The 25,077-nt window shown below is 43.8% G+C and overlaps 1 protein-coding gene across 1 annotated transcript in view; it reads right to left on the minus strand.

The window, feature by feature from the left end:
- Nucleotides 1–25,077, minus strand: part of TANGO2 (transport and golgi organization 2 homolog) — an 85,444-nt gene that overhangs the window by 35,954 nt on the left and 24,413 nt on the right. The window contains exons 3-5 of the mRNA XM_089489831.1: nt 20,972–21,060; nt 13,775–13,894; nt 11,001–11,115 (exon numbers count right to left, since the gene is read on the minus strand). Of these exons, the coding sequence (XP_089345957.1) occupies nt 11,001–11,115; nt 13,775–13,894; nt 20,972–21,060 (324 nt within the window). The remainder of the gene's footprint in view (nt 1–11,000; nt 11,116–13,774; nt 13,895–20,971; nt 21,061–25,077) is intronic.

Consider the following 25,077-nt stretch of genomic DNA (forward strand, 5'->3'; position numbering starts at 1 on the left):
TCTTGGAGATGTCTCATCCATAGGGTGGCTAGGCATTGAGATTGACTCGAAGGCAGTTAACAACAACAACAAAGGGCAGATTACTCTTAATACACTGGATCGCATTGCCAGCAAAGGAGAATCAGGCCTGTTTACTACCTGAATGGGTGATCACCAGGATGTAATGTGGATCTCAACATAAGGTTAGGAAAAAAATCCACTGCTAGTCAGAGTTGAACATACTGGGTTAGATGGACCAAAGGCCTGACACAAGATAAGGCATCTTCCTATGTTGCTGTGACCCATTGAAGTTAATGGAATTTAGGTGACTAACTTCCATTCATTTCAGTGGGCCTATTCAATTTAGGATTACAATTGGATCTGATTTAAAGAGAATGATTTAGGATTGTACCTCTCACCAGCCCTAGCCAGCAGAGCCAATGGTAAGAAATAATGGACGTGAAAGTCCAACAACATCTGGAGGGCTACACATTCCTCATCATAAGTCATAACTGAGGGGTTTGCTACTCCAGAGATTATATCCCTTGAGTAACTCAACCTCCAGCCTCACCATGCAGTGAATATCTGACATGTGAGTCAATCATATGGCCTGGATTGATTTACAGTTAGTGCAAGAATGTCTGTGTGCATGAGAGGCTGGGGGAGAGGAGAGAGACAGCGGACAGGTTAAGATGATGAACAGTTCCAGGTGATAGATGGAGTTTGCACGGTCTCTTTGTCAAATGCTCACAAGGTAATCGGAATAGCTCCTTTACGATTCAGTTTCTGATTAAAAACATATCTCCCTTGCCCTCTACTCCCCCCACTCATCTTACACAAGAGAGTGGTCATATAATTCTAGTGAATATAATCTTAGAGGACATCATCCAATTTCTGCTAGCCAAATAGTCATATCAAATTAATGTTGGCAAGGTGCAGTTGGAAGGAAAAGATGGATGAAACCAGGGCAGAGAGAACCGTGTGCCTCCATGTAATGAAATGCCTATCTATCATGTCTCTTTTAATGGAGAAGAGATTCCAGAATGAACTTCAAAATAGGAGTGGATTCAAGACAAGTAGTATAACTGCAAATGTGGATGGATATTCCAAATTTCATGGGAGACCCCGAGTGAGGCTCTGCAGCAGAGTACATGTTTTTCCTGAAGAAAGTTCCTGGCCTTTTCCAATTTAAAGGAGTTTTAATACCAGAGGTAACAAGAACATTGCAACCAGAGTCAAACAGAACCCCCCAAAGTTATCTTTTAGACTACAGTCTCCAAAATCCCCCAGTGTTTATGCTGGATGCGAAATTTTGTTTGGAAAATTATTTGTTTAAACTACAGCAAACTAGATTAAACAGTGCTTTGATAGATGGCCCAATGGCTCACCAAAAGACAGTTTCACACAATGTTGTAAATATGCCAACAAATTACTAGCCTGGAACTATTTTTTACTACCTTGTCATGCTGAAGATGGAAATGAAAGATACCAGTCTCTTAACAAGTTTTGCAAGAAAAAAAGAAATTTTCTTCTACTGAACAGGCTGGCAAAGAAGGGATGGATTTGAAGGATGGGAACTCCTTCCTTACTTAATCTTCATGAAAATCAAGCAAGGATAGGTAGAGATCTCTCTTCCCTCTTCCAGTTACAAGCCTCTGGAAGTCAGGTCTGTTGTAACACACAAGCCTGGTTTTCCATGGCTTTTGATGGGGAGAAGAGCATTAGTGAAGGAGGAATGGGGAAGGGAAATAAAAGCTTAGAAAACTATGTTTTAGGGAAAACATTCAGGGGAGCTGTGTTGGCCATTTAACAAATACAAACAAGAATCCATCCATGATGCCTTTATTGGCAAACCAAAATGCACAATATACTTGTTGTGAGCTTTCGAAGCTCCGTGGACTTCTTCATCAGGCAAGATGTTACCAACCAAACAGGAGAAAAAAACAATTGGAGATGTTAGTCAGATGCCTGCATGTTTATTTAGTCCTTAGTTGGGATGGATGTCTAGAAGGGAGGAGAGGAAACAGTAAAGAGGTCCTTAGTAAAGATGGGGATGATATCTTTTGTAGGCAGGCTTTCAAAGCCCCATAGGCTTATTCTTCAGGCAAGATGTTATGTTTTAGGGAGCTAGGGAGGGCAGGTGGCCAGGGAAATGAGCATTAAACATGCTCCACACAACAGCAAAATACTGATTGAGGTATAACCAATGAAGTTGTGGCTTGTTCTTATCAAACACAATGTGTTTGTATCTGTGTTTTCTCTTTGCCTACCCCTTGGCCCACACAGCCATCACCACTAGGGTGCAATAACATTCATTTAAACTAATAAAAAAAGAAAAAGAAAGAGCATCAGGGATACAGCTTATCACTTTTCAATGGATTGTCTGCAGAGAAATTATTGCATTGTCATTATTGAGAAGGTCTTTGGAAGATTAATCCCTCCAAAAAGCCCTTAGTATCTTGTGAGGGCAAGTTGTGACTGACCATGTGGAGAGAGGCCTCGGCTCTCTGAACTATACTGGTAGACCACTGCCCTGTTTCTGAACCATGCCTGCCTTTCCTTCATCACCTCTCCACCCCTGTGCCAGGACAGCTTTTATCTTCATTGCAGAGAGACCAAGGGCAAATTAGCAAATCACAAGATGCCCTACAGTAGTTATGATTCCAGTGGGATTTGAAGATCATCGCTCGAGCAGGAGACACTAGAAAATGTTTTAAATGAAAGCTTCTGCCTGACCTACCACGACTTGCGGCAGCTTACAGCTGAATTCTAATGGTTCACTTTACTCGAAGGGAAAAAAATTCTACCATAGACTGTTTTGACCTTCAAGCTATGACTTTTGAAAAACATTTTTAAAAAGTGCTCCAGTCATGATTAGCATAGATCCATCACAAGTAGCAGCTGGCTATATAATGGAGAGAAGTAGCCATACAGAAGATATTCCAGACCTAACTTGACTGGAAGGAAATGTGCAGCTATTCAAAAAAATGAAAGCAAAGCAAGACATCAAGGCACTGCTGGGAAGAGGATGGGATGGGAAGAGGGAAAAGTCTTCAACATTATTTTTTCATGTATTTCTATTATACAGTCAGGCAGTGTCCCACTTTGGAACAAATTAAACACATCCGAACCAACCTACACTCAGGAGTTCGGCAACCTAGCATCCTTCAAATGTTACAATTCCAGTTGGCTCAGTTGGCACGACCATTGGTCAGGGCTGGTAAGCATTGCAGTCCAAATCATGCAGAAGCTCCCAGGTTGCCTATTCTGGTGGAAGGATATGGGAGTGGGCCATGTGGCACCCTAGGAACAGGATCCTTACCCATTAGAGCAGTGGTTCTCAAACTTTTTACTCTTGTGACCCCCTTTACATCTACATGTAGACATTGATCCCTCTCCCATTCAACACAGTATAAGATTAAAATATTTTGTTTGTTTTTTGTGCATATCTTCATTCACACATTCATGTACAGTATATTCTTATTTTAACATTTTATAAGGAAATAACTTTCCTCTTCCTCCTCCTTCTCCCCGACCACCTTCAGGTACAGACTCCTTTGCCTTTCTCTTTCCCTCCAGGAGAAAAAAAAAGTTTGGGAAATGGAAGAGGGACCATGGCCTTCGAGTGTCACAGCCCCTTTGAGTAACTCTCGCATCTCCCCGGGGTCTACATGTGGATACTGCACCCTCCTCTTGACACAGTATATGACTAAAAATACTGTCTATTTGCAGGTGGTGTACAGGTTTCTGCCTCCAATAGCAGTGTACTAGCTCCTCACCACTGGGCCTGCAAAAGGCAGGATATAAAACCAACATAAACATTTAACCTACTTGGGATGGAAGTCTAGAAGGGAGGAGAGGCAACAGTACAGTGTTTTGGACAAAGCAGGGAAAAGGCAGTCATGCTGGCTGGAGGAATCAGAAAGTTATAAACAAGCAATTTTGCAAGCTCTGTTGGCAGGGATTGGGGAAATCACAGCTGGTCTGGCATATTTTGAATGCTGAGTAGTTTCTCCGGCTCATTCATTTTGGATAAATGGTCAGAAATGGATGCAGAACAAAACTATTGCTTGAGAGGAGCTTCCCCTTCTAGTCAAATATGTACAGTGTATTGGAGGTTGTTAGGTATCAAACAAGAAAGAACTAGTATATTTACAACAAAGCTCTAAGGATTCCTGTGTTCAGTTTATGTTGTGCTTGGTCCTTCAACATCTTTGGATGCTCAACATCTTTGGAACATTAAAATAAACCTCTTGCAGGGTAGAAATTTACCCAAAGGGTTGTGGTTCTTCCTGGTTAAGTATGGCATCATACAACTGGAAGGGACGTTAGATGTAAATTAGTCCAACCCCTTGCATGATGCAGAATGAAGGATGTAACTACAACTTTCCTCAGAGTTGACTACCCAGCCTCTGCTTAAAATACCTCCCAGGGAAAGAGGCAATATCAAGGAAGGGCTGTTCCATGTTCAAATAGCTCTTCTCATTACATGGTTAGGTAAATCACCTTCCCTGTTATTTACTTATTTCTTTATTTCCACCCACTAGTTCCAGTCTCTGCATCTGAAGCCACAGGGGGAAAATTTGCTCCATCTCTTTATAGCAACAGTTCAACTCCACACTACAATTTATTCATAAAATATGGCAAATATGAAGAGTTAATATTTTATTTATGTATAACATTTTAAAACTATCCAGAATCTGAAGCTAATTGTCATAATATTCTTGCACAAACATGGCTAGAATCATAGAATCATAGAGCTGGAAGAGACCGCAAGGGCCATCCAGTCCAACCCCCTGCCATGCAGGAAATCCAGATCAAAGCATCGCCGACAGATGGCCATCCAGCCTCTGCTTAAACACCTCCAAGGAGGGAGACTCCACTACACTCCGAGGGAGTGTGTTCCACTGTTGAACAGCCCTTACTGTCAGGAAATTCCTCCTAATGTTGAGGTGGAATCTCTTTTCCTGCAGCTTGCATCCATTGCTCCGGGTCCTAGTCTCTGGAGCAGCAGAAAACAAGCTTGCTCCCTCCTCAATATGACATCCCTTCAAGTATTTAAATAGGGCTATCATATCACCTCTTAACCTTCTCTTCTCCAGGCTAAAAATCCCCAGCTCCCTGAGTCGTTCCTCATAGGGCAAGGTTTCCAGACCTTTCACCATTTTAGTCGCCCTCCTTTGGACACGCTCCAGTTTCTCAATGTCCTTTTTGAATTGTGGCGCCCAGAACTGGACACAATATTCCAGGTGGGGCCTGACCAGAGCAGAATATAGTGGCACTATTACTTCCCTGGATCTAGATACGATATTTCTATTGATGCAGCCTAAAATCGCATTGGCCTTGTTAGCTGCCGCATCGCACTGTTGACTCATGTTCAGCTTGTGGTCTACTTGGACTCCTAGATCCCTTTCACATGTTGTCTCTTTAAGCCAGGTGTCCCCCATCCTATATCTGTGCATTTCATTTTTTCGCCCTAAGTGCAGTACCTTACATTTCTCCCTGTTGAAGTTCATTCTGTTAGCTATGGCCCAGCTTTCTAGTCTATTCAGGTCATTTTGAATTTTGATCCTGTCCTCTGGAGTATTAGCTATTCCTCCTAATTTAGTGTCATCTGCAGATTTGATAAGTATTCCCCCAATTTTTTCCTCCAAGTCATTGATAAAGATGTTGAATAACACTGGGCCCAGGACAGAGCCCTGTGGGACCCCACTGGTCACTTCTCTCCAGGATGAAAAGGTGCCATTGTTGAGCACCCTTTGGGTTCGGCCGGTCAACCAATTACAAATCCACTTAACAGTTGCCTTGTCCAGCCCACATTTTACAAGCTTGTTTGTGAGAATGTCATGGGGAACCCTGTCAAAGGCCTTACTGAAATCAAGATATACTATATCCACAGCATTCTCTTCATCTACCAAGCTGGTAATTTTATCAAAGAAAGAGATTAGATTTGTCTGGCATGACTTGTTTCTCTGAAACCCATGTTGACTTTTTGTGATTATGGCATTGCCTTCTAGATGTTCACAGACTCTCTGTTTAATGATCTGCTCCAGAATCTTTCCTGGGATTGATGTCAGACTAACTGGACGATAATTGTTGGGATCCTCTTTCTTCCTCTTTTTGAAGATGGGGACAACATTTGCCCTCCTCCAGTCCGCTGGGACTTCTCCTATTCTCCAGGAGTTTTCAAAGATTATTGCCAATGGCTCCGATATTACATTTGCCAGTTCTTTTAATACCCTTGGATATAGCTCATCTGTTCCTGGAGACTTAAATTCATTTAGGTTAAACAGGTATCCCTCTACTATCTCTTTACTGATTCTGTGCTGAAATTCCCCTATTCTGTCCTCTGCTCCATTATCCTCAGGTTGAGCACCCTTTGCCTTTTCTGAGAAGACTGAGGCAAAGAAAGTGTTGAGTAACTCTGCCTTTTCTCTGTCTTCTGTTAGTATTTTGCCATCTTCTGCATGCAGTGGCCCTACCATTTCCTTCTTCTTCCTTTTGCTGCGGACATATCCAAAAAAGCCCTTTTTGTTGTTCTTAATCTCTCTAGCAAGCCTGAGTTCATTCTGTGCTTTGGCTTTTCTGACCTTATCTCTACACTTGCTAGCTATTTGTTTGAATTCCTCTTTGGTGATTTCCCCATTTTTCCATTTCTTATACATGTTCCGTTTAAAATTTAGCTGAGCTGAAAGTTCCTTTGTCATCCATCCTGGGTTCTTGCGACACCTCCCATTTTTCTTTCTCACTGGAACTGTTTTAATTTGTGCCTTCAGTATCTCCCTTTTGAGAAACTCCCATCCATCTTGAACTCCCTTCTCTTTTAGTATTCCTGACCATGGGATCGCCCCCAGTATTTCTCTAAGTTTACTGAAATCCGCTCTCCTAAAGTCTAGGATGCGTGTCTGACTCTGCCTGGCTTCTCCTTTCCATTGTATAACAAACTCCAGGAGAACATGGTCACTTCCACCTAAGGATCCCACCACTTGCACCCCATTAACCAAGTCATCCTTGTTGGTTAGGATCAGATATAAAATAGCTGATTCCCTTGTTGCCTCTTCCACCTTTTGGACCATGAAATTGTCTCCAAGGCAAGTGAGGAATTTACTAGACCTTGAGGATCTGGCTGAGTTTGACTTCCAACAAATATCAGGGTAGTTGAAGTCACCCATCACTACTACATCTCTCTTTTCTGAGTGTATGGTCATCTGTTCTAGAAAGGCAACATTCAGTTCCTCCGTCTGACTTGGGGGTCTGTAGTAGACTCCCACAATAACATCCTTGTTGTTTCCCTGCCCTTTAATTTTTATCCAGATGCTCTCCACCTGGCTTCCAGGATTGATGTCCTGGATCTCTTCACTGGTGTAAATATCTCTGACATATAGTGCTATTCCTCCTCCTTTCCTGTTTGGCCTGTTTCTCTTGAAAAGGTTATACCCCTCTATTTCCACATTCCAATCAAGAGACTAACATTTTTACAAGTTCTCAAAAACCAAGGAACCCTTTCTTTTAAGGCCTCTTACCAGGCAAGACCTCAGAGACTTTATGCTTTATGGCTATTACTCTCAAACCCAGTCTAAATCTTATTCCTGGATGAATAAGAATTCTTCACAGTGCTTGCCCTGTTGTCACCCAATTCCAGTACCATATTTAGGATTTCAAAAATTCAGAAAACTACACAAAGGTCTAAAGATTAATGGGAAATGATACCTAAAATGTACTCAGCTTCAGAGCTCCCAAGATTATTGGCAGTTCCCACTTGAAGCCTACAATGTGTCATTTATTTACCGAGAGTGACATTACTGACTTCAACCATTATAGCTTCACAGCTCCTTCTTTTTCTTGTGCTTTATATGTGCATGTTCTCACTAGCTATGTGGCTTCGTGCTCACAAAAGTGAGAGGATTTCAACCTTGTGTTTGCAGTAATCATGGGGCGGCACCAGAATTTGGAACTGTTACTTTTTTGGAGTACAAGTCCCAAAATCCCTTGGAGGCTCCAGGGCACTGTAATCCAAAAAAGTAATGTTTCCTTCCTTGCTCCTTTCTTACTCCCTTTAGACATCCTGACATTCACTCTCCAACCACTTCTGTGTCCTCTCCTTTGCCCTGGCCTCACATAAGAAAGCCCTTCTTCACTTTAAACACTGTGACCTATTGCTGGAGCCTCCTCTCCCAATTCTTGCCTTACATTTACTGTATGCTCTTTTCCTCAAGCATTTAATTTCTCAGTTCACTCCAGAAAACAGAACAGCTTAGTGGTAAAGTGTATGTTTTACATGCCAAAGGTACCAGTTCAGTCCCTAGCAGCTCCAGGTAGGGTTGTGAAAGACCTTGTCTGAAACCTGAGAAATGTTGTCAGTCAGCATGGAGACTTTCACACTGACTTCCTCACACTGGCTTCCTATAAGGCAGCTTGCTATGCTTCCATATTCAGTGGAAGGACTGTAGGCTCACATGAAAGAGCAGGTGCTTTGAGGGTGCATGGATCAATCTCCAGCATCTCAGGCAAGACTGCTCTTGGTCAATGTATATAGAAGAGGGGTGACTTCTAATTCGTCACTACAGTTGCCCCTCCTAATTCACGATTCTGAAATCTGCGACCTTGAATATCCGCGGAGGGTTGATCTCTGCTATTTTCAATGGTGGGTGCGCCTGGGCCATGCGCACAGGGGTGTGCCCCATTCAAGCCTATGGAGCTTGAATATGCACGAGCCTCTGTTTTCACAGGGGGGTTCGGAATGGATTCCCCGCAAAACAGAGGGCTAACTGTACTGTGGTGATAAAAGTGACACTTTAGTTTTAAAAGTGGCATTTCCTATTTAAAACAAAGTACGTACTTCCCACACACCTGGTTTACAAGTGGATTTGTGTTCCAGGAAGGCAAATCTATGGAGGGAGTCTGAATAAGCTAGGAAGCTGAACCAAAGTTCTGATGGCATAAGCTAGCTTTGTATTACTTTGCCTTTCCTTTAGCCCACAATGCCTTGGGACTCTCTGTCCCTAGTCTTCTTTGCATTTTCCTCCACCGCACAAAGCTATTCTTCCTCTCTAGTTCTGTGTGCTGTATTCTTCTTCTTCTTCTTCTTCTTCTTATTATTATTATTATGCTTTATTTATACCTATCCCACTTTTAAAACACTTTTGCCTTCCTGTGCAAAAGCCCACATGTTCATAAAAGCCCAAGAAGATGACACAGCATTGCTAAGCTGTATAAAGGATGTTCCAAATGTTAAGGGCCTGATCAAGCATTGAAAGGAAATGCATGAAGCAAAGTAAGAATGGGCTCAAGCTTGATGATGCAGCAAAGGAAGACATGGCTTCTGTATGAGTACACCATGCAAGAGCATGACATCAAAAATGTCTTCAAGGCACAACCAGCACACGTCAGTGTATGGGGAGGAGAGACCTTCTGATTGTCAAACGCAGGGCCACATACAAAGTATAGAAAGGTTAGAATAATAGTATCATAGAATCGTAGAGTAGGAAGAGACCACAAGGGCCATCCAGTCCAACCCCCTGCCATGCAGGAACTCTCCAGCAAACCATCCCCGACAGATGGCCATCCAGCCTCTTCCAAGGAGGGATACTCCACTAATATCCGAGGAAGTGTGTTCCACTGTCGAACAGCCCTTACTGTCAGGAAGTTCCTCCTAATGTTGCGGTGGAATCTCCTTTCCTGGAACTTGCATCCATTGTTCCGGGTCCTGTTCTCTGCAGCAGCAGAAAACAAGCTTGTTCCCTGCTCAATATGAGATCCCTTCAAATATTTAAACAGGGCTATCATATCACCTCTTAACCTTCTCTTCTCCAGGCTAAACATCCCCAGCTCCCTCAGTCGTTCCTCACAGGACATGGTTTCCAGACCCTTCACCATTTTAGGTCGCCCTCCTTTGGACATGCTCCAGTTTCTCAATATCTTTTTTTAATTGTGGTGCCCAGGACTGGACACAGTATTCCAGGTGGGGTCTGACCAAAACAGAATAATCAATATACAATAATTCTGAAGGACTCTGATAACACAGCTTGCCCTAGGACCAGAGAGTTGAAATGCAGCATGTTTTGCATGAATTAGCGAACATTTTTGGATTGTGGTTAATCACTCTGTATTGTCTTATCAATCTACCTATGTTCGGAGATCTAAGGTCCACAACACACTGCAGAAAGAATTCAGTCTGAGTCCACTTTAACTGCCCTGGCTCAATACTAGGGAATTCTGGGAGCTCATTTTGTGAGACATTTAGCCTTTTCTGTCAGAGAGTTCTGGCGCCATGATAAACTACTATTCCTAGGATTCCCCAGCACTGAGCTAGGGCAGTTAAAGCAGTCTCAAATTGGATTATTCGTGCAGGGTGTTTTGGACCAAAGTCTGCATCTCCTTCTTGGATTAAAGCTATAGGATGTGGGGTGTGTGGTATCAACTACGGTATCCTGGAGTGGCATTATCTCTCTAGGTGTGCCAGTTAGAACCAACTTTATTATTTTGATATGACACTTCCTGTTTTCCCAAATCTTTTAACAATGGCACTTCTTAAAGTTCTTAAGAATTTTAACCTCTTTTTGAATGAGTGGAGTTTTACCATGTTTTTGTAAAATTTGTACTTTGATCCCCCCCAGGTTATCCTTACAAAAATGCCCTAAATAGGTGTTGAAGAATAGAGCACACATTTTAGAATAATTAATACCAGTAGTAAAACCAATAATTTTTGCTACTGTATTCACTCATTCAAGGTGCGGGAACTAAAATTCTATAATCCATCAGCAGTGTCAAGTTTCTAAATTTCTGGAATGGAAGAAAGAAAAGATCTGTGCACATTTGAAATAAAATACAAACTTGCCCTCTCTCATCTGAATCCAAACGCTGGGCTTATACAAGAAAAAGAAGAAAGGACAAGAGGAACTAGAGCTTTTGCTATGACAAATCCACATCTTAATATTTAGCACTATCAGTTATATGCCCTCCACTGATCCCTCCATTTCTCCCCCTTGGCTGCTTGACTTATGTAGTTTTTATAGACTTACTTCAAGTCTGCCGCTATTAAATTAAATCCATTGTAAAGGTGTCCTTCTAAGGCAACTTTCTTCAAGTAAGAGTAACTGTCCACATCTGAAGTCAAAAAATTTGTCACCAGGGCACCTGAAAAGAATGAAGGTGGGAAAAGAGGGATTTAGAGCCTGGGAGAATGATTTCCTGCGAGGAAAACTGACATTTCTCCTCACTGAAATAGCTCAACCATGTATCAGAAATGAATAATCTTTCAGGCTCACTGTCAAGGACAAAGCACACAAGCAAACAACATAAGTTTGATCAATTGTGTGTTGTGCGCATCACTAATAAGTTACCTTTGTATTACAAGTCAATATTTTACAGCAGTTCAAAAGATATTTTTTTCTGCCTCTCCTCATGAGAACAACACTGTGTGACCCAACCATATCATTCTTTATTATATTTTCCACTTGTCAAGAATTTTGTACAATGGTTGCAAATATGCACTTTCAGCAAACTATGTGCATGAGGAGGGAGCGTTGCATAACCCAGTTTTTGAAAGCATGTAGTGACTTGTTTATATGAGACCAAGGTTTTATCTGCACTGCAGAAATAATCCAGTTTGACACTACTTTAACTGCAGTGACTCCATGCTTTAGAATTATGGGAACTGTAATTTTGTGAGACATTTAGCATTCTCTGTCAGAGAGCTCTGGTGTGACAACAAACTACAATTCCCAAGAATCCACAGCATGGAGTCACAACAATTAAAGTGGTGTAAAATTGGATTATTTCTGCAGTGCAGATGCAGCCTAAGACACTTTTTGTCCTAAGCACACAGCACATCTTTACATGTACATAATGTGTGAGCAACCTCTTTAATTCCTGAAACTCTTGCCGGAAGGGTGGGAAACCTTTTTTAGCCCAGGAGGATGAATTAAATGTTAGAGATGTTCTCTGCACCCATAATCCAGTAATGGAAAGTGCCAAAGGCAAAAAGGTGGGACCAAAAATACTATATAATACCTTAAAGCTCTTAATACCAGAAACTAATTCTTATGAGAGGCATTACAGCATATAGGATGGGAAGAATGTCTCAGAGCAGAGAGCAGATGGGGAGCTGGGAGCTGTTTGAGAAGTTCTCATTCACTTTTGCACTGTTTTTTTTTTAAAGGGCCTGGGGGAGGTTTGTTGACTTTTGGCCATGTGCTCTCCCAGAGCATATGGTGTGAAGGGAGCAAGACTTCTGCTGAGCCACTGACCTAGCTGGTGAAGGAGCTACCAGCAATTAACCCTATATAAAAAACAGAAAGTAGGCCATAGACTTGGCTGGGGGAGGAGATAGCAGCCAGTAGGGTGAGTCCCAGAGTTCTCTTCACTGCTTACTTAAGACTATTTACTTAAGGACATGACTAGTGAAGGAGCTGCTGCAGTCACCTACAACTGCTGTGGTATGTTTGTCTTCCTGCCAGAGGATGTGGGTAGCTACACCTGCACCAAGTGCAAGTTGGTAGCTCTACTGGAATAGAAGGTCCAACAGCTGGAGGCCCGAGTATGTACACTCCAGCATATTAGGGAGCAAGAGGTTTTCTTGAAAGGAGCAGCACAGATTGTCATGGGTGGGGCATAGAGAAAGATTCTGAGAAGGAGGTCAGGTCCCATACACAGGAGGCAGACAGTTGGAGGAATGTTACAAGTCGAAGTAGAGAAGCCAGGGATCGTTCTGTGAGGATGATGAGGAAAAGCAGCAGAGCCAGTCATTAGGGAAAGTGCAGAAGGTCTTGGGAGTACCACCACAAAGAATAGCTGCTGCTAAGTCTCAGAGAAGGTGTGTGGTGGTGGGGGACTCCTCGTTGAGGGGTACAGATTCAGTAGTTTGTAGGTCTGACAAGATGTCTCGGGAGGTGTGCTATCTTTCCCCGGGCAAAAATCCATGATGTGACAGAGAGGCTGACAAAACACGTCAAGCCTACAGACTGTTACGCTTCCTTTTGGTCCACATGTGTACCAATGACACTGCAAGATCACAGCCTTCAGAATATCAGAAGGGATTGTGAGGCTCTGGGAAGAAAGCTGAAAGAGCTCCATGCAATAGCAATAGCAAGTACATTTCTATACAACTTATCAGTGCACTTAAGCACTCCCTAAGTGGTTTAAAAAGTGTAAGCTAATTGCCTCCAGCAAGCTGGGTACTCATTTTAACAACCTCAGAAGGATGCAAGCCTGAGTTGAGCTTGAGTCCCTGGGCTGGTATTAAACTCACAACCTTATGGTTTGTGAAGGAGTGGCTGCAGTACAGGCATTTAACCAGGGCTCTTCTGCACCACCAGGGCTCTTTGACACAGTTTGTCATCTCATCTCTTACCCCAGTTGAAGGACACAGTCCAAGAAGGGAGAGAAAAATAGCAGAGGTGAACAATTGGCTCCGCAGATGGCACCACCAAGAATGATTCGGATTCTTGAACCATGGCCTGAGGTTTCAGGAGAGGGGACCTCTGGTAGTAAGAGCTGTTCGACAATGGAACACACACCCTTGAAATGTTGTGGAGTCTCCTTTGGAGGTTTTTAAACAGAGGCTGGATAGCCATCTGTTGGGGGTGCTTTAGTTGTGTATTCCTGCATGGCAGAAGGTTGGACTGAATGGCCTTTCTGGTCTCTTCCAACACTAGGATTCTATGAAAGCTACGTATACAGAGGTTGGGAAACCATCAAAAGGATGCGTCATATCCAAATGGGGTACCCTATTTGACCCCTGGATGTGAGGCTCCCCTCCCTTTCCTACAGACTTCAACTCTTCCTGCCACCATACCTCGTCCTTTTGCATTCTTGTCTATCTTTGGCTGCATATAGTTTGTCAGGGCTGCCATCTTGCCTTTCTTGCTGATTCCAAGCCACGTTCCACCTTCTTTTCCTTCCTCCATATCCAAACCTGCCACAAAAAAATGTAAGAGAGAGCATAAAACCACTATGGACTGCCTGGCCTCTGTTCACTACCTTTTGAAATTTTAACTAATTATAAGTACTCTCTTTGAAAACTATTACTGCCATCATCATCATTGTTTATTTACATAGGGCCATCAATGTACACAGCACTTTACAAGTAAAACAATAACAAAAAACAGGCAGCCCTACCAAAGCATTTAACACACACACACACACACACACACACACACACACATGCACGCACACAAACACACACACACACACACACACGGAGTAATGAAAATCAAAACTATACAATACAATTGTAAAATAAATTATCCAGACAGAAAAAAAGTACAATATATAATAAAGCAAACTGAGAAATACATATAATCAAAATATACAAGATAAAATAATATTAAATTAAAACTCAAAAGTTCTGGTGTTTATAAGTGTATCCTTTAACATTCCCTAGATGAAAACAGGGACATGTCCAATGTATATTGGCAAAGGGATGCTTGACAGACGCCCAGAAGTCACCATCTTTGTTTTTCCCAAACACATTGACCTGAGAAGTAGGTTAGGCTGAAAAACAGCACTGGTGAACAGGAATTTGAATTTCCATTTCTCCAGCCTTTATTCAACACTCATACTTACAGTCACTGGCTCTCTGGATAGTCACACGTTCTCTTAGAAGTGTTATTTATTTACATACAAGATTTTTAGATGTATTTTGAGAATATCACAGCATTCAGGTAAGAAAAAAAGTACAATGCAGTGTCAGTACACTTCCCTTTGAGTTCCCCCTTTTTTCAGTATTCTAATTTAGCATTTGTAAAGGTTCCCTGTTTTGACTGCAGTCCTAGAATCCCATTTTGATCACAACCCCCTGACCTTGCTGACTGGGGGATTCTGGGAGCTGCAGTTCAAAAAAGAAACATTTTCAAGTTCTGGAGTAGTTTCAGATGAGACTAGGGAAAAAAAGAAGTTTATTAATTCTACTGGAATTATCTAACACCCTTGAGAATTTTCAGTTCTACACACTATTGCTTCATAAAACCAGGCATACAGAGAGACAAGTAAACACGCTTTAAAAACTGAGTTTTAAGCCTCTTTGCATTTTGTTACAGGCTAGCACTGGATGGAAATACAAATTTCACCATGAAAGTACACCAATTGCCCCCATTGCACATCTGTATACAAAGGAGGACAGGTTGCTTACCTGTAACTGTAGTTCTTTGAGTGGTCATCTGCGAATCCGCACAAATGGGTTTTTTTGTGCCTGCACAGCATTTCCGGATCCTACTGGAATCGCTGGGGAAGATTTTTTGGCGGTACCTCCGCCCACCCTCTATATAGGCAGGAGGTCTTCCCACCCTTTCTCAGTTCCAAAAATGGTCCACCGTAAGAGCAGACAAAGAAGAGAGAAGGACACGACAGAGGGGAGGATGGGCGGGATTTGTGTGGATTCGCAGATGACCACTCGAAGAACTACAGTTACAGGTAAGCAACCTGTCCTTCTTCGTGGTCTCTGTGAAGCACACAAATGGGTTAGACTGGCAAGCTTGTTCCTCTGTGGAGGAGGGAGTGTCCTGGCACTAAAGAAATTATTAAACGAGAAAAACAGTGTGATCGTCAGATATTTGACAAGTGCCAACTAACCTTAGTGCATTCCGTAAAGGAGAACAGCTCTGCCAAAGGCTGCTTCACGTTGGTGTCTGGTATCAAGTCAGTAGTGCTTGAAAAAGGTCAGAGGTTGTGACCATACTACAGCCTTGCAAATGTCCTCCAAGGGAATTCCGGAGAGGAAGGCTGAAGATGAAGCTACTGCCCTGGTGGAGTGGGCTCGAATTCGAGCAGGCAGAGTCTTCCCAAAAATCCCGTAAGAGAGAAGGATTGTGGAAGTCACCCATTTGGAGAAACGTTGAGGTGTGACTGGAAGCCCAATTTTGGGGTTGGAATAGCAGACGAAAAGTCTGGGAGAGCGACGAGAGGACGCAGTCCTGTGAAGGTAAAAGGCTAACACCCGCCTGACATTAAGGGAATAGACCTGATGCTCGGTGTCGGTGGTTGGGTTCGGGGCTAGCATTGGGAGAATGATGTCTTGACTGAGATGAAAGGTGGACACAACCTTTGGTAGAAAGGAAATGTCTGGACAGAGGACAACCTTGTCCTTAAAAAATTTCAAGTACGGAGGGCACAGGGTTCACTGGCCCGGCGTGCTGAAGTGATGGCTACCAGAAGGCTGTCTTCCAGGTGATGAGCCTGAGGTCACAGGAAGCCAGAGGTTCAAAGGGTGAGGTAGCAAGTGCCGCCAAGACGAGCTGGAGGTCCCAAGCGGGGATAGGGATCGCTGCCGGCGGTCTCAGGTTGGCAAGGCCCTTGAAGAATTTCTTCATGAGCGGGTCAGTGAAGAAGGATGGGCGGCCGGAGAATTGGTAGTGGGCACAGATGGCTGCAAGATAGCATTTTTAGGACGAAATGGAAAGTCCAGATGCTGAGAGGTGGTGGAGGAAGTCCAAGACAATGGAGACATTGACTTCCAAAGAGGTGAGTCCTGTTGAGGACAGGAAAATTGAAAATTTAGCCCATTTAAGGGCGCAGGAGTGCTGAGTGGAGGGCTTTCGGGAAGCCAGGATGATTTCTCAGACTGGTACCGAGAGTCGGGTCAGGGCTGAATCCTCCATGCCACAAGACGGAGAGTGTCCACGTCGGGGTGGCGAACCCAACCGTCGTGAAGGGTCAGGAGGTCGGAACGGAGTGGTAGAGGCCAGAACTGGTTGTTGGAGAGATGGAGCAGAGGGGAGAGCCACGGCTGCCTCGGCCACCAAGGGGTGATCAGGATCGTGTCCGATCTGTCGATGCGCAGTTTTGCTATCACTCTGGTGATTAGAGGAAATGGGGGGAAGGCATAGAACTTTTTGCCAGACCACTGGAAGAGGAAGGCATCCCCTCGGGACTGAGGTGAAGGGATCCTGGAACAGAAGTGGTCGCAGTGACTGTTGAGATGAGAGGCAAAAAGGTTAATGTCAGGGGTTCCCCACAGAGAAAAGAGGCGGAAGGCAACCTGAGGATTCAGTTGCCACTCGTGACAAGAGTCTGGAGCCCTGCTCAGCTTGTCTGCAAACTCGCTCTCCTCTCCAGGGAGATGTATGGCTTGCAAGATGATCCATTTTCAGATGCACCAGTTCCAAATTTGAAGGGTGAGGCCGAGAAGGGTGGCCGACCTGGTACCACCCTGCTTGTTGATGTAATACATCACAGTCATGTTGTCCAATAGGGAGATACATCATCTCCCTATTTTTCCTGGCCTGCAGAGTGAAGGCCATGCAGTGAGGGCAGGAAGCAGGGGCATGGCCCTCGCCCAGGCAGAGGAGGCACAAAGAGTGTCCGTCGAGTGCCAGGATATTTGTCCCATATTCGGTGCACTTCTTAAAAGAGTGCGCAGACATCTTTAGACCAAAGCCCAGGGATGAAGAGAGGGAATTGTCAAGAAGTCTGAGTGTTACCATTAGTCAGAGTCCAAAACCAAGTCCAAATCACAATCCAAAGAGTAGTCAGAGTCAAACGAAGTCAGAGCAAACACAGGAAACAAAAGCGAAAGCTAAGGAAGGAGCGATTCTAAGTAAGGTTCCTAAGCTGCTCACGCAGCAGACAAAAGGAACTGAGAAAGGGCGGGAAGACCTCCTGCCTATGGAAACACCGACGCTTATCTGACAAGACGCTCCTAGGAAACCTTTTAGTTTCCTACAGAGTGGCAATCGATGCAGCAAAGAACTTGTTCTGTGCTGCATGTATTGCATCCACAGAGTCTCGTCCAGCAGAGCTATTCAGGGTGGTCAGAGAGCTAATCCAACTGCCTCCGACCCTGAATATATTACTAGAACCAACAATGGCCTGCTGTGACGCATTAAATGACTTCTTTGCCGATAAGATCTCCCAGATAAGGGTCGATCTGGATGCTGGCATTAAAACAGAGACTATGAGAAAGTAATGCCGCGGACTGCGTTAGACTGGATCGTTTTGAGCTTGTGAGTACCAATGAAGTGGACAAGCTCCTTGGATGTATAAGGAGGATGACTTGCCCCCTCGACCCCTGCCCATCTTGGCTGACCGTTCAGGGAGGAGATGCTGCAACATCACTGCTTCAGACTATAATAAATGCATCCCTTAGAGAGGGGAAATTTCCATTAGTACTTAAACATGCAGTGGTTAAGCCACTCTTAAAGAAACCCTCTCTAGATCCCTTGATAAGGAACAACTATAGGCCAGTCTCTTTACTACCATTTTTGGGCAAGGTGATCAAGAGGGCAGTCGCCTTCCAACTCCAGGCTGTCTTGGATGAAACTGATTATCTGGACCCATTTCAAACTGGCTTTAGGGCGGGATACGGAGTTGAAACTGCCATGGTCGCCCTAGTCGATGATCTCTGTCTGGGCATCGACAGGGGAAGTGTGGCCCTTTTGGTGCTCTTGCACATCTCAGTGGCATTCGATACCATTGACCACGGTATCCTTGTGGAACGCCTGAGGGAGCTAGGTATTGGGGGCACTGCGCTCTAGTGGTTCCATTCCTACCTCTTGGGCAGATTCCAGTTGGTGATGCTGGGGGACAGTTGTTCTCGTAAAAGAGAACTGACATCTGGCGTCCCTCAGGGCGCTATTCTGTCCCCCATGCTTTTTAACACTTACATGAAGCCACTGGGAGAAATTATCTGGAGACATGGGGCGTGGTGTTATCAATATGCTGATGACACCCAAATTCACTTCTCTATGTCTCTGACTGCTGCAGTGACTAAAGATGGCATCTCTCCTCTGAATGCCTGCCTTGAGGCTATAATGGGTTGGATGAGGGAAAACAATCTCAAGCTGAATCTAGAGAAAACGGAGGTGCTTGTGAAAGGTGCTCCTGGTCCGGGGGGGAGGGAGATCTGCCAACCCATCCTTGACGGGGTCACACTCCCCCTGAAGAATGAAGTCCGCAGTATGGGAGTACTCCTGGACTCGTCTCTACAGTTGACATCCCAGGTGGAGGCGATAGCCAGGAGTGCATGGTATCAGTTACGGCTGATAAGCCAACTGTGTCCCTACCTGGCTCAGGGGGACCTTGAAACAGTAGTACACACACTGGTAACCTCTCGTTTAGATTTCTGTAATGCGCTCTACATGAGGCTACCTTTGTACCAAGTTCAGAAGCTCCAACTGATTCAGAATGCTGCAGCCAGACTGATTACCAAGACACCGAGATCAGAGCACATTACACTGGTGTTGAAATCTCTACATTGGCTGCTGATTAGCTTCCGGGCACAATACAAAGTGTCAGTTATTACCTATAAAGCCCTACATGGCCTGGGCCCGAGTTACTTAAGGGAACGCCTCTCCCTACATAATCCGCCCCGCACTCTCAGAACATCTGGCACAAAAATATTGGAATACCCCAAAACCAGGTTGAAAACTACCTCTTGTAGAACATTTTCTGTGATGGCCCCTAGACTTTGGAACAATTTACCGGAAGAGGTCCGTCTTATCACTTCCTTGGAAGCCTTCAAAAAGGCACTGAAGATGGATCTCTTCCGGCGGGCATATCCAACTGATCTCCTCTAATCTGATTTGTACATCTGAATATATGACTTGATCCTTATGACTGAGCAACACTGTAACAACTTTCTCCTTTTCCCTTTTATTTTTATTTCTTTGATTGATGTTTTTGAATTATGTATGTAGTTTAAGATGTTTTTACTGCTGTAATCCCGCTTTATTCTTCTTCTTCTTCTTTTTCTTCTTCTTCTTCTTCTTCTTATTATTATATAGAAGGTGGGCAGAGCTACCGCCAAAAAGTCTTCCCTTGCGATTCCAGTAGGATCTGGAAATGCTGCGCAGGCGCAGAATAACCCATTTGTGTGCTTAGCAGAGACCACAAAGAAGAAAGGGAGGAACACTCAGCATATCCATCAAGAATCAGAAACGATTAGACTGTAAAAGGAGCTGCAGTGCAGAGTGTGTGATTTATCCTTACAATTCTCCCTGCCAATGACAACAACATCAAGCATAAGAGAAAAATCTTCACACAGTCAAGTGTTGTTGTTTTAAAAACTGCTTTGCCTTCCCATGTCTCATTTTTATTTATGGCCATAGCAAGGCTTGTACTGAACATCCGTTTGTCTAGTCAGAGAAAAGATGGAAGACAGGCTTAAGTGGGCAAGAGGCTGAGTAACTTTTAAAACAAATTCTCAGGCAGGAGAAGCTAACCAGTCAAGAGAGAGCGCCACTTGGAGTTATTGGTCTGCAAATTGCAAAGTGGAAAAAGGCAAAGAATGACACACTTTAAAAACTCTTTCCTTCACCTCTAACGTTGTTTTATTGTTGTAAAGTCCCTCGATCAATGCCTATATGATTAAAGATGAAAGCCAAGTAAACACAAATACTTTTTTTTAAAGTGTTGCTTTCTGCCAAAACCATACACTTGAAAAATGGATTGTTACACCACATTTATGGGAGAGGAGACTCCATTTCTATTACATTTAACTAAGGCTGAAATTAAAACACCAGTGTGTAAGCTGTAAAAAGCAGAAAAAAGAAGGCACATGAACACATGCAATAAAGAAGAAAATGGCATCCATAATAAACCAGGCAACTTTGACGCTCACCTGAAAAAAGTACATTGTGACCTGCTTTGCAGATTCTAGACACTCATCATGATAGACTCTTTTTGTAGACTGACAACCAGAAGCATAATGGGAAAAATGAGAACCAGAACGAAATAACTGAAGCAGGGGCAGGCAACAAGTGAATATCCAGCTGTTGTTAAGACTGCAAATCCCATTGGCTCTTCCTAGCACAGCTAATAATGAAAGATGCTGCAAGATGCCTTGTAGACCCAGATGCTGTCTGAGTGTTGAACTAAGACTGGGGAGACCAGGTTCAAATCCCAAACCATTATGGTTGCTACCTAGCCTATGGTTTTTTACTCAGCTTAGCCTACCATGCGGGTTTGTTGCAGAAATAAAACAAGAGGGGGATGACTATATATTTCACACTTGGCAGTACAACAAACAAACAAACAAACAAGGAGAGGTGTTGCATACCACTGAGGATCTCATTGCTGCAGTCCCAGAAGTCAGCCGATTTTGAAGGTCTGTGATAAAATTCATCTCTGTTGGCTGCTAGGATAAGTCTGCAGGGCAAAAATGGGAAAATACAATTGCTTTAGAATTTGGATGCTCAACAGAATTCAAACAATAATCATTTTTGGAGTACACATCAACAAGCCATTTTTTTTTGGAAGTCACATTTCCATTTCGGAAAGGGCTAGTTCAGAACATTTTGCTGCTGAGAAAAAGGGAAAGATTATCCCCACCCCTCGGTTCAATATATAAAAGCTGACTGAACTTGCAGTTGTATATGGCTTCAAGGCGGGCAGTATGACTTCACCCATACTGTGAGTAACCAGCTAGCTAAGGGAAGGGTGTAGTGCAAGCTCTGTTGGACCCATAGCTTTCTGTTCCAAGAAAGAAGAATTCTGGGCAGAAATGACCACTGCTGCCCTCCAGCTTCTCCTCCCGAGACAAGTATTTCACTCTGGATAATTGTATCACGAGCCCTGCACACAACATGTGCCAATCGTGCAACAGATTCTTGACTGAAGAGAAACTGTTACTGATCCATAAAGCCAGGCTATTCCATAATAGAAATGAAATGACATAGTGAAATAAACTTGAGACATCAAGCCCTCTGGACTGACAGAGTTAAACCGTAATGATTTCAAGTGTATATCATATAGAAACTAGGAAATGAACACCCCATCCAAGCACGTTTTACTTTCCCCCATTAAGAGCTCCTAGATTCGACTCGATCCAATTTCTGTAATGCACTCTACATGGGGCTACCCTTGTGCTTGGTTTGGAAGCTTCAATGGAGAAGAGAAGGTTAAGAGGTGATATGATAGCCCTGTTTAAATATTCGAAGGGATGTCATATTGAGGAGGGAGCAAGCTTGTTTTCTGCTGCTCCAGAGAACAGGACTCGGAACAATGGATGCAAACTCCAGGAAAAGAGATTCCACCTCAACATTAGGAGGAACTTCCCGACAGTAAGGGCTGTCCGACAGTGGAACACACTCTCTTGGAGTGTGGTGGAGTCTCCTTCTTGGATGTCTTTAATCAGAGGCTGGATGGCCATCTGTTGAGGATGCTTTGATTGAGATTTCCTGCATGGTGGGGGTTGGACTGGATGGCTCTTGTGGTCTCTTCCAACTCTACGATTCTATGATTCTAAGTGCAAAGACAGTAAAGGTCAATGAACAGAGAAGTTAAGGAGACAGAGTAGATCAGGCAAGGAGGACATCTCTCAATATAAATGCAAGGGACTCCATTTTTGATGTACAGGCATACCTCACTTATTAAAGCCTCTGACCAAGAAGCTCCTTTTTACAAAGTCTTTTTACGATTGTCCAACCCCTATCTTTGCCTTCTTGTACTCTATCTGAAAGATTTTTTTAAAGCAATATTGGTACTGGGGTGGCAGTGAAGGAAAGCTGGAGTAACACAGACTTTTGATATCAGGTTGCAGAAGTGTGTCTGCAATAAACCATGCAATAAAGTCTGAGCTGGGAAAGAATGGGATTCCACTATAGCCGAGCCTACTGCCTAGAACAGGGAATGCAAAGAGCAGCTGCCTCCAGAATCTCTTACGGAGCATGTGTGAACAGCAAGACAAAAGAGGAAAGCAGATAAGCTTTCCTCACCAGAGCCCATCCAGCACATTAAAATAGCAGAGATCTTTAAGTATGGCCATCAAAAAGGAAACCATAAAAAAAATGGAGAGTGATGAAAGAAAATAATTATCCTTAAATACATTTTGGAAGAAACTTTATAGTCATCTCTAGGAGGTTAAAAATGTTTCTGCTTACTTATGCATGACTTACATGGCCTGGTTCTTTCATTTTGCATGTTCATATTGTTAGTTTTGAATAACAGGTTTGCTGAAACATGTTGAACTGCTCTTTTTTGTGGCATAGGAATCTATCCCTATTGTTTTCATGTTATTCTGTCTCTAGTACTAAAATTAAAAAAGTAATGCCCAGGAACACACCTACTTTGTTAACTGAGGTATACCTGCACCGAAAATTGATCCAAAAAAGTTCAGAATGACTTAGGCGGGATACAGACGGGCAAAAAGGGGTGTATTCGTGACGTCATGAAGGTAGAGCCTTCAGACGGCCCTTACCTGAATGCCGCCATGAACACGCCCCCCGCACGCCCCAAGCGAGAAGAGGTGGCATTAAAAAGGTGCTGCTTTTCTCCGCTTCTTTTCCGTTTGATGCGCAGCTGCGCAGCTCCGTCTGTAAGCTGCTGCACCGGTACGCCAGAATTGCTACGCCGCTAATTTAAGTTGCCTATTTAAAAGCTCCGTGTCTGCTGTGTCGCATAATGAGTCGGGGTCCTGGAACATGCGCAGTTTGCAGTCAGGCTTTAATTGCAGCGTCAGCTGCCATGCAGGTGTGGAAGCTGCAGCACAGCTGCAGCGCATTTTAAGACTCGTAACCCTAACCCTAACCCTAACCCTAACCCTAACCCTAGAGCAACATGTATGCATGCGCTGCTTGGAAAGTTTGGACTTTAAAGTGAGCCCCTACACACATTCCTGTGCCATTTTCACCTAACAATAAAAACCCCTAAAACTGTAAATATTTACATATGTACAAGGGAGGTGATGGGGGATGGCAGGGGGACAGCGGTGGCAGCGGCGACAGCTGTGGCTGCGCATTGCAGATTCAGCAGGAGCGCGGGGACCAAAGGAGAGGAGGCATCCATGATGCTGGTGACACTGGCAAAGTGCAAGCGGGCAAGGATGCCAACACCAGCTGATCACCAGCTAGCAGGAGACCACCATTGTTCTTGGGCAGAGCGGGGAAAAAAGTTTTAAAGGGGCTTGGGCACTTTAAATGTGCCCATAGGCTTTCTGCCGCCGCTGCTTAGTGCTGCAGCTGCGCAGCTGCGCATCCGCCAGCCGGCAAAGGAAAAAAAAAAGGCCCGTTTTTGGCCGCCCTTGAGGAAGCTGCCTCTCTCTTTGCAGCGTCCTCCGAGGTGGCGGTTTGGAAACTGCGGGTCAGAAACGGCCCCAGGTGAGGCGTCTTCACTGCCCCCCATGTGGAAACCCCATCTCCTGAGCCACGCCCCCGGGGTGGGCGGTCTGGAGGCTCCGTATTCAGCAGAATACACCTCCAAGACGTCTTCCCCTGCCCGTTTGTATCCCGCCTACGTGTACACTTACTTTCTAAGGAAACAACATCTCTGAATGAGTATGAAGACTATCTTAAACAATTATGTACTTCTACTAAAATGATGGTTAAATAGACTCTTCCTCACTAGTGAATTTATATATAGATTAAAATAAAACCCTAATCAAAGGTAGCAGGGGATGCAGTGTTAACTTCAATGTCTACCCAATTGGTCAGACTATTTCTGCTAATCTACTGGGTGATCTGACTTAGCTGAGAAGCTTCAAAGTAAGGATCAAGTTTGGGAAGTGACAACCCTCCATATCCAGTTTTAGAATGCTTGACCACTTTTGAGAAGTGTGGGTGTTTCCCATTAAAAACTAGGTAGTCCACTAACTTGTTCCAGCATTTAAAGTATGAGTTTGGTGGTCTCAAGGGACTCATTTGAAAAAGAAACAATAGACTCCACTACACTCCGAGGAAGGAGTGTGTTCCACTGTCGAACAGCCCTTACTGTCAGGAGGTTCCTCCTAATGTTGAGGTGGAATCTCTTTTCCTGTAACTTGCATCCATTGCTCCGGGTCCTGTTCTCTGGAGCAGCAGAAAACAAGCTTGAAGATCATCATACACCCATGCGCTTATCCCATTCTTCTCCCATCCAGAAAGAGTAATGGAACCATCATAGGGTATTTAGGAACTCCTGTTAATACCCAATGAGGGCTCCATTACTCTTTATGGATGGAAGAAGAATGGGATAAGCGCACGGGTGTATGATGATCTTCCCCCCAATTGCACTATTAGTACACTTTAAGGACGGGAGTTTGCTCCCGTTTGATAATTTCCCTTGTCTTAAACTATAAATTGCCTTGGCAGAAGGGTAGTTACCTACACGGAATGAAACTGAAAAAGAAATAAGACCATTAACATATGCATCTCCAATAGATACTGAGCTTTTACACAATTTAACTACAAG

Source organism: Sceloporus occidentalis, unplaced genomic scaffold (genome assembly GCF_023333645.1).
Source record: "Sceloporus occidentalis isolate IW3139 unplaced genomic scaffold, rSceOcc1.0.p SCAF_41, whole genome shotgun sequence".
Lineage (NCBI taxonomy): Eukaryota > Metazoa > Chordata > Lepidosauria > Squamata > Phrynosomatidae > Sceloporus > Sceloporus occidentalis.